Source organism: Pezoporus wallicus, unplaced genomic scaffold (assembly GCF_028554395.1).
Source record: "Pezoporus wallicus isolate ANWC-B61680 ecotype Strahan unplaced genomic scaffold, APGP_CSIRO_Pwel_v1 contig_4722, whole genome shotgun sequence".
NCBI lineage: Eukaryota > Metazoa > Chordata > Aves > Psittaciformes > Psittacidae > Pezoporus > Pezoporus wallicus.
The window spans coordinates 2,784,069-2,797,783 of record NW_026641840.1 but is presented as its reverse complement, the minus strand read 5'-3'; the positions used below and the strand labels follow the sequence as shown (position 1 = coordinate 2,797,783).

At 61.1% G+C, this 13,715-nt stretch overlaps 1 protein-coding gene across 2 annotated transcripts in view; it reads right to left on the bottom strand.

The window, feature by feature from the left end:
* Positions 1–1,180: 1,180 nt before the first annotated feature.
* Positions 1,181–13,715, bottom strand: part of FLNC (filamin C) — a 36,691-nt gene continuing 24,156 nt past the window's right edge. For both annotated transcript variants that reach the window (XM_057425438.1, XM_057425439.1), the window contains 17 exons: positions 12,841–12,928; positions 12,594–12,734; positions 12,303–12,431; positions 12,007–12,180; positions 11,173–11,334; positions 10,406–10,609; positions 9,475–9,627; positions 9,269–9,391; positions 8,131–8,373; positions 7,001–7,270; positions 6,127–6,264; positions 5,924–6,039; positions 5,281–5,410; positions 4,276–4,452; positions 3,314–3,532; positions 2,179–2,391; positions 1,181–1,418 (listed from right to left, as the gene is read on the bottom strand). In XM_057425438.1, the coding sequence (XP_057281421.1) occupies positions 1,231–1,418; positions 2,179–2,391; positions 3,314–3,532; positions 4,276–4,452; positions 5,281–5,410; positions 5,924–6,039; positions 6,127–6,264; positions 7,001–7,270; positions 8,131–8,373; positions 9,269–9,391; positions 9,475–9,627; positions 10,406–10,609; positions 11,173–11,334; positions 12,007–12,180; positions 12,303–12,431; positions 12,594–12,734; positions 12,841–12,928 (2,868 nt within the window). In that variant the 3' untranslated portion in view covers positions 1,181–1,230. The remainder of the gene's footprint in view (positions 1,419–2,178; positions 2,392–3,313; positions 3,533–4,275; positions 4,453–5,280; positions 5,411–5,923; positions 6,040–6,126; positions 6,265–7,000; positions 7,271–8,130; positions 8,374–9,268; positions 9,392–9,474; positions 9,628–10,405; positions 10,610–11,172; positions 11,335–12,006; positions 12,181–12,302; positions 12,432–12,593; positions 12,735–12,840; positions 12,929–13,715) is intronic.

Sequence of the window (13,715 nt, the reverse complement as noted above, 5' to 3'; positions counted from 1 at the left end):
CACGCACCGGCTGATCAGGATGATGCCGATGTCCTCCCGGCTCAGGAAGCTCCTGCGGGCGGGCCGGGGGCTCCCATCAGCACCCGGACCCCCTCACCCCTCCCCGGTGTGTGTGTGTGTGCCTGTGCCACCCCAGAAGTTGGGCTGGCGGTGCTTGTCCAGCTCGCCGATGCCGCCCAGCAGGAACCCGCTCACCGTGTCCTCACCGCCCAGCACCGCCATCAGCCTCCCGCGCCAAGACACGGCGGCGACCGGCACTAGGACCCGGCCGCGACCGGCGCCGCCGGGAACCGGGGCAGGCCACGCCCCCTGCCCCTCGGAGCCACGCCTCCATCGCGATGGCCACGCCCCTTATCGGTCACTCTCCCGCGGGTACCGCCCCTCCCACACTCATGGCCCCGCCCCCGCGGGTCCCGGTGTCATCCGGAGTCCCCAGTGGGTCCTGGCGGGGGCTCAGCCGCACCCCAGCACCCCCGCACCCTGCCCTGGAGCACCCCAGAACAGCCGTGGGCCCCTCTCCTGGCCCATCCCACCCCAGGACATCGTCATCCTGCCCCAGACCCCTCTCCCGAGGACCTCCTCTGAACCCCAGGGCTCTACCATGGACCGCCCCCTCCCAGGACCCCACTATCCTGTCCCAGACACCCCCTCTGCCTCTCCTGGACCCCAGCATCCTACCCTGGTGCCCCCCATATCCATTCAGGACCACAGTATCCTGCCCCAGAACTCTCAGGATCCCCCTGGACTGTGATAGCCAACGGGAAGACCCTTCCCCTCCTGCCCCATCACCCCAGTATGCCCCCTCACGACTCCAGTACCCCACTCCAGCATCCAAGAACCCCAGCATCCTGCCCTGAAGCCCCCCCATATCCTGTCCCAGACTGCACAGCATCCCTCTGGACTGTGGTATCTTAGGGCAGGATCCCCAACCAGGACCCAACTGTCATGCCCCAAGCCCTCTGTCACCCCAGTATCTCCCCGAGGGCCGCAGTATCTTGTCCCACATCCCCCTACTCCCTTCTAGGACCCCAATATCCCACCCCAGTACCCTATTCTATGACACCTATTCTGCCCTGGATACCCCCAGCACTCTCAGGACCCTAATATCCTGCCCCACACTCCCTTAATGCCCCTGGTACCCCAATGTCCCACCCCATATCCCTCAGTGACCACAGCCCCCGACTCTCCCAGTGCTTTATTGGTGCCCCACACAGCGCTGGGTGCCGGGGGTCAGGGCACAGTGACGCGGTAGGGGCTGCCGGGGACGTTGTCCTCGCCCCAGCGCAGGATCAGGACGTAGTCCCCCTTCTCCTTCACCGTGTAGGTCACGTTGTAGACCCGGTTGCCCACGTGCTTGACGTACACCTCCTCGCAGGGGGTCTTGGGGCCATGCACCCCCACCATCAGCATGTTGGTACCTGGGGGGGCAGAGCCGGGCCCTCAGGATCACCTGGAGGGGCTGGGACACACACACCCCCACACACCCCACACTGGAGCAGGGAGACCCCGACCACAACATCTGCTCCTGGGTCACCCTGAACCATCACAGCCCCTGCCACAGGGCCCCCAAAACCCATCATATCCCATCCCAGGATCCCCCAGTTCCTCCTTGGGACCCCCATGACCCATCACCTCTTCCCCCCAGCACCCCCAGAACACCCCAGGACCCCTTTGGGATCCTTCCTGACCCATCACGTCCCCTTCCAGAACCCTCCAGTATACCCTTGGGTCCCTCCCAACCCATCACATCCCATCCCAGTACCCCCTGGGACCCTCCTAACCCATCCCATCCCATCCCAGGATCACCACTAGATCCCTCAGAAACACGTCATGGGTCCCACCAAAACCCATCCTATCCTCTTCCAGCACCCCCTGGGACCCCCAAACCCATCCCATCCCCTCCCAGGACCCCCTGGCACCCCTCAGAACCCATCCCGACCCCTTCTAGTTCCCCCAAGGACCAATCACACTCCTCCTAAGACCCCCCCAAGGACTCATCACATCCAGACCCAGGACCCCCCAGAGCCCTCTTGAACTCATCATATCCCCTCCTAAGACCCCCCCACCAAGGACACCCCAGGACCCATCGCATCCCCTTCGCCCCCCCCAGCCCCATCATATCCCCTCCCAGCATCCCCCATAGCCCATCCCATCCCCTCCCCGGACCCCCCCACGCACCGGCCTTGCTGCAGTCCACGGTGAAGTGGTTCTTCTGGCCCAGGAAGGCGGTCGCCAGCCCCGGTCCCCGTGCCACCACCTTGCCCGCGTCCGACGAGAACTTGGGGAGCGCCCCGAAGGCGGGGGGGGCCCGCGCTGCCCCCCCCCGCGTCACCGTCTCCACCAGCACCGTGGAGGTCTCGTGCAGGCTGTGACCCCCCGAGAGGCGCGGGCCTGGGGAGAGGGGGGGCAGCGTCATCAGACACCTCCAAACCCAATGGGAGCACCCTCAAATCCCATAGGGACAGTCCTAACACTGGGGGGACACACCAAACCCCATAGTGACACCCTAAACCCAATGGGGACACCCCAAATCCTGCTGGACACCCTCAAACCTCATGGGAACAACCCCCAGCACCATGGGGATGCCCCAAACCCAATGGGGAGACCCCCAGATTCCATGGAGATACTCCGAAACTCCATGGGGTCACCCCAAATTCCATAGGGACAACCCCCAGCTCCATGAGGACAACCCCAAACCCTATGGGGATACCCAAACCCCATGGGGACATCCCTCAACTCCATGGGGGCATCCCCAAACCCTATGAGGACACCCTCCAACTCCATAGGGACACCCCTGTCATGTCAGCTTGGGGGTTCTCCATCATGTCACCACAGGGAACCTCGATTATGTCACCCGGAGGACCCCTCAATCATGTCACAATGGGGACCTTGGGGAACCCCATTGTGTCATCCCAGGGACTCCCCATTATGTCACCTTGGAGCCCCCCCATTGTGTCAACCTGGGGTCCCTCTGTCACAACACCCTTGGGACGCCCCATAACATCACCTTGGGGACCCCCATCATGTCACCCTTGGGGTCCTCCATCCCATCACCTTTGGAAGGGACCCTCAATCCCACCACGCTGGGGATCCCCCACCATGTCACAATGGGGAGCCCCTGTCACAACACCTTTGGGGCCTCCCCATCTCATCATCCTGGGGCCCCCAAGCATGTCACAGTGGGGACTCCCCCCCCCATTATGTCATCCTTGGGACTCCCTTTCACATCACCTTGGGGTCCTCCACCACACCACCCTTGGGTCTCCCCCCTCCACCCCAGGCACCCTCCATGTGTTCCCCCCCATATCCCTACCGGTGACCTTGGCCTTGAAGGGGCTGCCCACGATGTGGTGGGGGCCGCCGTACTTGATGGAGATGAGGTAGTTGCCGGGGGCCATGGGTGTGTAGGTGACGCGGTGCCCCTCGGCGCACTCCACGCAGTCCAGCTTCACCTTGGAGGGGCCGTCAATGGTGACGGACAGAGCCCCAGGGCCCGCGTTGGCCGTTTGCACCAGGAACTCAGAGCACACCCCTGCGGGGACAGCGCCATGGGTGGCACCGCCATGGGGACACGGCACCGGGGACACCAGCCTTGAGATGTGGCCCCACTGACACCAGCCCAAGACATGGTCCCAGTGCCACCACCATTGCCACCAGACACGGATATGTCCTACAGTGCCTTCACCCCAAGACATGGTCCCATTGGCCATGGCCCCAGTGCCACCACCCCAAGATGTGGCCCCATTGTCACCAGCCATGGCCTCATTGTCATCACACCAAGCCATGGCTCGATGCCAGGTTGTGTCCTCACTGCCACCTTCCCATGGCCACATCCCCATTGCCACCACCCCGGGCTGTATCATCGTACCATGGCCATGTCCCTGCTGCCACCACCCTATAGCTACACTCCTACAGCCTCATCTCATTGCCACCACCTCAGAGCCATGTCTCTATGACCATGGCCATGTCCTCATGCGCATGGCCGCATCTCCCTCGCCACCCTCCATGGCCACAGCATTAACCATGACCATGGCCATGGCCACCACCCCATAGCTACACCCGTACAGCCACGTCTCCGCAGCCACCACCTCAGAGCCACATTCCTATGACCATGGCCACGGCATTGACCATGACCATGACCATGGCCACCACCCCATAGCTATAACCCTCCAGCCACATCCCTATGGCCATGGCCATGTCCCCATCACCACCCTCCATGGCATTAACCATGACCATGGCCACGTCCCCAGTGCCATCGCTGCCCACGGGGGTCACCTGTGACGCCGCCCTCGAGGCCGGGCCCATAGGCGGTGACGAGGCCGGGGTCCCCGGCCTGGCCCTGCTCCCCGACGCGGATGTTGAAGGGGCTCCCGGGTACATGGCGCCCATTGAAGCGCAGGTCAATGGAGTGCACCCCGTTCTCACGCGGCAGGAACCCGATCGAGTACTTGTCTGGGGGGGACACCGGGTCACACACTGCCATGGCCCTGTGGCACCGTGGCCCCACACATCCACGTCTACATCTCCATGCTCCAGCATCCCCATGTCCCCCCAACCCCTCTGTCCCTGTGCTTGTGTCCTCATGTCCCCACACCCCATGGCCTTGTTTCCTGTGTGCCCAAGCCCCATGTCCCCATGTTCCTGTATTCCCATTCCCCATATCCCCATGTCCCCACACCACGTGTCTCTGTGTCCCAATGCCCCCATGTCCCAACACCCCATATTGCATGTCCCAAGTCCCATGTTCCAGTGTTCCTATGTTCCCATCCATATCCCATCTCCCCATGTCCTGTTATCCCCCATAACACTGTCCCCACATCCCCCCACTGTCCCATGTCCCATAACCCCCCTCATGTCCCATGTCCCCATGTCCCATGTCTCATATCCCATATCCCCCCTCATGTCCCATGTCTCATATCCCCCTTCATGTCCCGTGTGCAATGTCCCATGTCCCATATCCCCCCTCATGTTCCATGTCCACCTGTCCCATATCCCCCCTCATGTCCCATGTCCCAATTCTCATATCCCATATCACCCTCATGTCCCAATTCTTATATCCCATATCCCCCCTCATGTCCCATGTCCTATGTCCCATGTCGCATATCCCCCCTCATGTCCCATGTCCCTTATCCCCCCTCATGTCCCATGTCCCCATGTCCCATATCCCCCCTCATGTCCCATGTCTCATATCCCCCATCATGTCCCATGTCCTATGTCCCATGTAGCATATCCCCCCTCATGTCCCCTGTCCCCCCACTGTCCCCATGCCCCGTGCCCCACCGCTGTCCAGCTCGCACACGCAGCACTCCTGCACCGTGCCCCCCGGGGTGTGCACTTTGGCGTCGATGACCCCACGCGCCCCATTGAGCTGCACCGCGAAGGACGCCGGCTGGTTCACCGTCACCTCCTCCTGCGGGGACACACGTGGCACCATGGACACAGCGGGGGACACCGGTGTGGCACCAAGGGTGGCGTGGAGGGGTCCCAAGGGTGACAGGGAGGGGATGGAGGTGGCATCAAGGGTGCCACAGGGGTGCGCGGTGGCCCCGGGGTGTCGTGGAGGTGATACAGGGGACACCCAGAGGTGACACAGAGCACAGAGATGGCACCAGGGAAGGGATAGAGAGGTCCCAAGGGACGCGGGGGACCCAGGGGTGACACAGGGTGGTACCGGGGAAGGGCCCAAGGGTGCCACAGGGGTGCTAGAGGGTGACACCCAAAGGTGCCACAGGGGTAACATCAGGGGTGGGATAGGGATTCCCAAGGTGCCGTGTGGGCTCAGAGGTGGCACCAAGGGTGCCATTAGGGCATCCTAAGTGTCCCATATGGACATAGGGTGGCCCAGGTCTGACCTGGCTCTGCCTGGGGACCCCATGGGCTCAGCGTAACATGGGATGGGGGTGACACCGGGATGCCCATGTACCTGCAGGCTGGTGACAGTGAGGCGCCGGGCATCGTCCGAGGGCGATGCCACCGGCACCACAAAGGGGCTGTCGGGGATGTGCTCCTCATTGAACTTGATGGAGACCTCGTAGTCACCTGAGGGGGACACACAGGGGTCACCCTGGCTCTGGGGGGCTCCAAGCACCCCGGGGAGGGGGGGTCAGGGGGTCCCCATGCCCATACCCGGCTCCTGCACAAGGTAGGAGACGCCGCAGGACCCGTCCTTGCGGTCCTCAAAGGAGATCTCGGCCTTGCTGGGCCCTTCGACGGCGATGGAGAGGCCCCCAGCACCTGCCTCCCGTGTCCAGATGCTAAACTCGGCTGGGGAGGACATGGGGGTGATGAGGGGGTCCCCCGGCACCCTGCACCTCATCCCACCAGTGCACACATAGCACCCCCATAAGCACCCATATAACCCTCATTGCACCCTTATCCCCCCATTGCACCCATAAGCCCTCCATTGCATCCATATCCACTCACTGCACCCATATATCTCCCATTGCACCCATAACCCCTCCACAGCACCCACATGCCCCCATTGTATCCATCTCCCCCCATTTCCCCCATATCTGCCCATTGCATCCATCTCCTCTTATCCGCTCCATACCTGTCTCCTCCCATACTCCTCAACTGCCCATACCCTCTATCTCCTCTCTATCATCCATCTCCCCCCATAGCACCCATATTCCCCATCGCCCTCACACCCAGTCTTCCCCCCAGCATCCATATCTTACCTCATACCCCCTATCTCCCCCCATACCCACCATATCCGCTGTGCCCCATGTCCCCATATCCCCATCTCTCTCATACCCCCCATTTCCCACCGTACCCTCCTATCACCCCTATCCCTCCCCAGCACCCATCTCTCCCCATAGCACCCATATCCCCCCAAGAACCCATATCCCTTCCACACCTCCCATCTTCCCCCATACCCCCCAGCACCCATCTCTGCCCATAACCCCATCTTCCCCCATACCTTCAATACCCCCCATTGCATCCATATTCCCCCAGCACCTATCTCTCCCTATACCCCCCATCTCCCCCATACACCCCATACCTGGCACTCCGGCGACGCCGCGCTGGAGGCCGGTGCCCCCCGCCCGCACCTTGTGTGCGCCGCCCTCGCCCAGCGGCCCCACGGTGAACTGGAAGGGGCTGCCGGGCACGTGCTGCCCGCGGTACTTGACGCTCACGGTGTGCGGGCCCATCTCCTGCGGCACGAACCGCACGCTGTACACCCCCGCGGCGCCCGCCACCACCTCGGCCTCGAAGCGCTGCCCCGAGGGGCTCAGCACGTGCGCACACAGCTCCTGTGGGGAGCCCTCGCCTGTGGGGGGACACACAGAGAGTCACCAGGGCACCAACAGCACCCCATCAACCCATCACCGCAGTGCTGGGCCATCCCAGGGCACAGCAACACCAGTGCCAGGACACACTGACACTAGGGCACCAATGGTACCCCAGCACTCCATCACCATGCCACCGCATCATCCCAGTACTGGGACAACCCAGCACCCAGCACCACTGTACTGGGGCACCCCAGGGCACAGCAACACCAGTGCCAGGACACACTGACACTAGGGCACCAATGGTACCCCAGCACTCCATCACCATGCCACCCCATCATCCCAGTATTGGGACAACCCAGTACCCAGCACCACAGCACTGGGGCACCCCAGTGCACAGCAACACCAGTGCCAGGACACCCTGACACTAGGGCACCAATGGTACCCCAGCACTCCATCACCATGCCACCCCATCATCCCAGTACTGGGACAACCCAGCACCCAGCACCACAGCACTGGGGCACCCCAAGGCACAGCAACACCAGTGCCAGGATACCCTAACACCAGGGCACTGAACCCCAGAAGCCCATCACCATGCACCCCATCACCCCAGTGTTCAGGCACCCCAGCACATGGCAAACACAGTGCTACAGCACCCGGACACCAGGGCACACACCACCCCGTCACCCTGGCACCCCATTCCCCCGTCACCTTGGTGCCAGGGCACCCTGACATTTCAGCACCATGTCACCCTGGCACCCCAATACCAGGCACCAGGGGGGTGCTGGCCCTTGTGCAAGGGCACAGAGTCCCCGTGAGCACACACGGCCCCCTTGCAAGGGCGTTCTGCTGCACCCAGCCCCGGTCCCTTGCGCAAGCCCCAGTGCCCCCCTGCACGCACCGTCCTGGCTGCGGGCGATGGTGCCGAAGGGGCCGAGGCCGTCGCGGGGCAGGAAGCTCGGGAATGCCGACGGGAAGGGGTCGGCGCCGACGCGTGTGGACTCCTCGACGCGCACCTCTCGCGTGGTCTCCCCGCCCCGGGTCTTGCTGATCTCGGTGCGCTCCGTGCGCGTGTACGTGTGGCTGCTGCGCGTGAAGCTGCGAGAGAGCCGCTCCTGCGCGGACACCATCTGGAACCAGCTCCCTGCCACGGGGACAGAACGGGACACGGGGACATGGAGCCATGGAGAGATGGGGATGGAGTCATGGAGAGATGACAACAAGGATGGAAACAGGGATGGACATGGGGATGGAGAAATCAAGGGATGGAGAGGTGGAGGGATGGAGACAAGGATGTTGAAGAGGATGGAGATGGGGATGGAGACAGGAAAGGAAACATGGAGGGATGGAAATAGGGAGGGGTGAAGACATGGAGGGGTGAAGACATGGAGGGATAGAGATGTCAGGGACATAGGGATGGAGGCAGGTGAGGGAGACACGAATGGAGACAGGGATGAATGGAGACAAGGATGGAGATGGGCATGAAGACAGGGAGGGACAGAGGCATGGATGGAGGCATGGAGGGACATGCAGATAGAGGCACAAGGATGGACACAGGGATGGATACAGGAATAGATGTGGGGATGGATAAAGGGGTGGAAGGATGTGAGGATGAATGAAAACAGGGATGGAGAGAGACAGGGTTGAAAGCAGGGATGGAAGTAGTGGTAGATGCAGGGATGGGTAGGCACGAGGATGGAGACATGGATGGACACACAATGGACATGGGTATAGATACAGGGGTGGAGAGATGCAGGGGTGAGTGCAGGGATGGATGGGCACGAGGATGAACAGATATTGGGTGGATGGGAGCAGGGATGGATGGAGACAGTGATGGATGGACACACAGATGTGTGGACACACAGATCACCACCAGCACAAGCAGCCACACATGGACAGATCCACCAATGGATGAAGGCACGAACAGATGAGGAGAGAAGGAATAAGAAGGTGGAATTCAGCTGGAGTGGTCAGGATGGGTCCCTGTGTCCATCCCTACAGAGGGTGATGAGGAGGAGGAGGATGGGGCCATTCCCTACCTGGGATCTTGAGGTTGAGGTCGCAGGTGCTGCCGATGGTGGCAATGGAGGGCGCCTGCCGCCGGCGCGTGATGCTCTCCTTCATGCGGCCCTCTCCCGTCACCTTCACCGTGAAGGGGCTCCCTGTGGGTCACGGGCACCTCAGGACATGGCCACCAGGAGGGGGCCCATGTCCCCAGCCCCCAGTGTCCTCCCCGTGTCCCCACCTGGGACATGCTTGTCAGCGAACTTGATGTTGATGATGTAGTTGCCGGGCTCAGTGGGGCAATAGGTCACCTTGCAGGTCCCATCCTCCATGTCTTCGCAGTTGATGTCCACCTTGCTGGGGCCCTCAATGGACAGGCCCAGCCCGCCATAGCCTGGGGAACCACAGGGACATGATCAGTGGTGTCCCACTGATAGTGTCACCATCCCAGCCATGGTCATGCCATGGCCACCATCCTCATCCTATTCCATCCCATGTCATCCTGACCATAACCATGCCACAGCCATGGTCACCACAGCATCACCCTCTAGGCTATGGCTACACCATGGCCACCATCCCTTCCTGTCCATAGCCATATCATGGCCACCACCCCATGCTGGCCTTGGTCACCACCTCATCTGGGCCTTGGCCATGCCACCACCATGGCCACCATTCACCTTCTGCCTCAGACACCATCTCACATTGGCCATAGCCAGTACTATACCCAAGTCATAACCATGGCCACCATCCCATCCTGGCCTTGGCCATGTCTCCATCCCATTTCAGCTGCGGCCATGGCCACCATCTCATCCCAGACATGATCATCATCCCATCCTGGCTATGCCCACCATCTCATCCCAATCACAACTAAAGCCATCATCTCACCCTAGCCATGGCCATTGGTCACCATCTTATGCCAGCCATGACAGTGGTCTCCATCCCATCCCCACTGTGGCACACCACAGCCATAACTGTGACCACCACCCCATCCTTATGTTGACCACAGCCAGCACATGACCATGGCCACCATCCCATCTTGGCCATGACCATGATCACCATTTCATCCCGGCCATGATTAGGGCCTCCCTCCCAACCTGGCCACGGCCACTACCCCATCCCACTGACCACCCCACAGTCCCCCCAGCCCATGGCCCCATGGATCATGGTCTCACCAGCACTGCGTGTGTCCACAATGAACTCAGCCACCTCAAAGGTGTGCCCTTCCACCAGCCCCTTGCCCCACACCTTCACCCTGCTGGCATCCCCGATCTCTGACTGCCCCACCAGGATCTTGAAGGGGCTGTTGGTGACGTGCTGCCCGCTCTTCTTCACGCTCACCACGTGCTCACCCACCTCCTTGGGTGTGAAGGAGATACCTGGAGGGGGGAAACACCATCAGACACCTCCATCTACCTCCTCCACCTCCAGCCTCTGGCCATCTCCAGGCCCTGGCCACAACCCCCATACGCTGACCCATGGCCACTGAGCCCTGGGCATCCAATACCCCAAAGCCACCCATCCATCTGACCTACAGCCCTGTTGTCCCCTGTCCCACATCCCCAGGTACCACATCCCCATGCCTGTGTACCCACTGTGTACCCACTACTCCGTGTCCCAGTTCTTCTGTCCCCACATCCCCATGTCCCATATCCTCACATCCCATATCCCTATGTCCCATGTCCCCATATCCCTAAGTCCCATGTTCCCCATGTCCCCATATCCCCATGTCCCATGTTCCCCATGTCCCCATATCCCCATGTCCCCACATCCCTAAGTCCCATGTTCCCCATGTCCCCATATCCCCATGTCCCATGTCCCCATATCCCCATGTCCCATGTTCCCCATGTCCCCATATCCCAAATCTCCATGTCCCATGTCCCCATATCCCATATCCCACATCCCCATATCCCCCATCCCACATATCCCCTGTCTCCCGCACCGATGTGGCGGTTGGGCAGCCTCTTGAGCAGGCAGGGCTCCTCGGTGCCGGATGGGGCTCTGATGCTGGCCGTCAGGAGGCTCAGATCCGTCTCTGTGATCTTCAGGGACACATCCGTGGAGGTGCCCACGTTGAGCTGGGACGTCCTCATGGAGTCGTCCCCTGGGGAGCTGCAGTCAGTGGGGCCATCCACATGGCCATGGGATGGGGTCCCCAAGGGCCAGCAAGATACCTGTGGCCATGCGATGATGTCCCCAAGGACTAGTGATGTCCCTAGGGCTATGTTATAAGGTCCTGGTGGCCAGGGATGGACAGGGGCGCCACGGTTTTTTGATGGGGTCCCAGTGGCCATGCAGGGGTCCCCATGACCACGTAGATGTCCCCATAACCACACAGGGGACGCATAACCGTACAGAAGTCCCAAGGACCTTGGTAGGACCTCCAAAGTCCCATGAAGTCCTTATGGCCATGTGGTGGTGCTCTGGTGGCCAGGGATGGACAGGGACACCACGTCTATGTGGTAGGTCCCCATAACCACACAGGGGTCCCCACGGCCATACAAAGCTCCCAGAGGACCTTGTTGGAATCCCCAGGAACATGGTTAGTCCTTCCTCACCAGTGATCTTGGCAATGAAGGGGCTGCCTTTATGGTGGCCACAGCCAACACATGGCCTTGGCCACCATCCCACTTGGCCATGGCCACCATCCCATCCTCGCCATGGCCATGGTCACCATCTGATTCCAGCCATGACCACGGTCCCCATGACCCTGCAGGTGTCCCCATGACCACACAGAGCTCCCAAGGACCTCACTGGGTCCTGGGTCCCATCTCACCAGTGATCTTGGCAGTGAAGGGGCTGCCCGGGATGTGTTTGTCATCGAAGCGCACGATGATGTTGTAGTCCCCGGGCGCAGTGGGCAAGTAGGACACAGTGCACGTCCCGTCCTTGTTGTCCTGGCACGTGATCTCCGCCTTGGACGGACCTTCCACTGCCAGAGAGAGCCCACCTACGGGACACAGCGTTGCCAGTTAGGAGCCATTGAGGGTCTCCAACCCCTTCCCAGCCCTTTACTAGTGTCATTGAGGAGGTCCCAGGACCCTCTTGGTGCCTCCTTTGGCCACTGCTCACCCTCGCCAGCATCCTTGGTGACGATGGTGAAGGTACAAGGCTTGTTGACCATCCCATGGCTCAACCCTGGCCCGTAGGCACTCACATGCCGGGGGTTGATGGCATCCACATAGAACTGGAGGGGACTCCCTGGAGACACAAAGAGCATTGGTCAAAGCCCCCCATGGGGACACCCCACACCATGATGGGCTGCTCAAGGCAGGGCTGCTCAACCCAAGGTGGGATCCACCTTGCTCAGCCACCTTCCAGTGCCCCTTAGTGCCTCCCAGTGCCCCCAGTTTGATGCCTCACCAGGGATGTGGTTGCCATCGTAGCGGATGTCCATCTCGTGCAGACCCTTCTCAGTGGGAGCGTAGCGCACGGTCACCGTCCCATCCTTGTTGTCAGTGATGTTGGGTCGTGCCGTCTTCCCCGAGGGCATCCGCACCTCCCCTACAGTCACCAGGTCAACCGGTCGTCACCATGGGGCTGGGTCCTGCCCCACCATGCCCTACGGCATGGTCAGTGCCCCCCACGCTGAGGTCTCCCCACCACATACCTGTGATCTCGCCCTTCTGCACTGTGAAGGGGATGACCAGGTTGAAGGGCCGCAGGTTCTCAGCGGTGGCCGGGGGCTCCTCTGTGGCCTGAGGTGTGGGGCACAGAGGAGGGGTGAGGAACAAGGTACCCATGGAGGCTGCCAACGCTACTGTGGCCATCGTGGACCCAAAGCTCTGCCCCATGGTGTCCACCATGGTCTCCCAACTCTATGGTTATCATCATGGCCCCAACTCCATGGTGACCATCATGGTCTCCCAACCTCATGATGCCCATTATAGCCCCAGATCTCTGCCCCATCATGACCACCATGGTCTAAACTCTTCACCCCACAGTGCCCACCATGGATCTCCTAAATGTAGGATGACCACTATGGCCCCAACTCTTCCCCAAGATCTCTTCATCATGATCTTCCAACCCTACAATGGCTACCATGGCCCCAGCTCTCTGCCCTATAGCACTTATCATAGACTCCCAACCCCACAGTGCCCACCATGCTCTCCCAACTCCATGAAGACCACTATGGCTCCAGCTCTCTCTGCCATTGTGCTCCTCATGGTCTCTCAACTTCATGGTGCCCCTTATAGTCTCACAGCCCCATGATAAATCCCACCATGGTGTCAGCTTTCTGCCCCATGGCACCCACCATGCTCTCCCTCCTCCATAGTCCTCATTGTGATCTCCCAGCTCCTTGGTGCCCATCATTCTCCCAAGGCCACAATGGTCACTTTGGCCCCAACTCTCTAGCCTACAGCACCCGTCATAGACTCCCAACCCCTTGGTGCCCACCATACTCGCCCAACTCCATGAAGACCACTATGGCCCCAGCTCTCTGTCCCATGGTGTCCACCATGATCTTCCAACTCCATGGTGCCC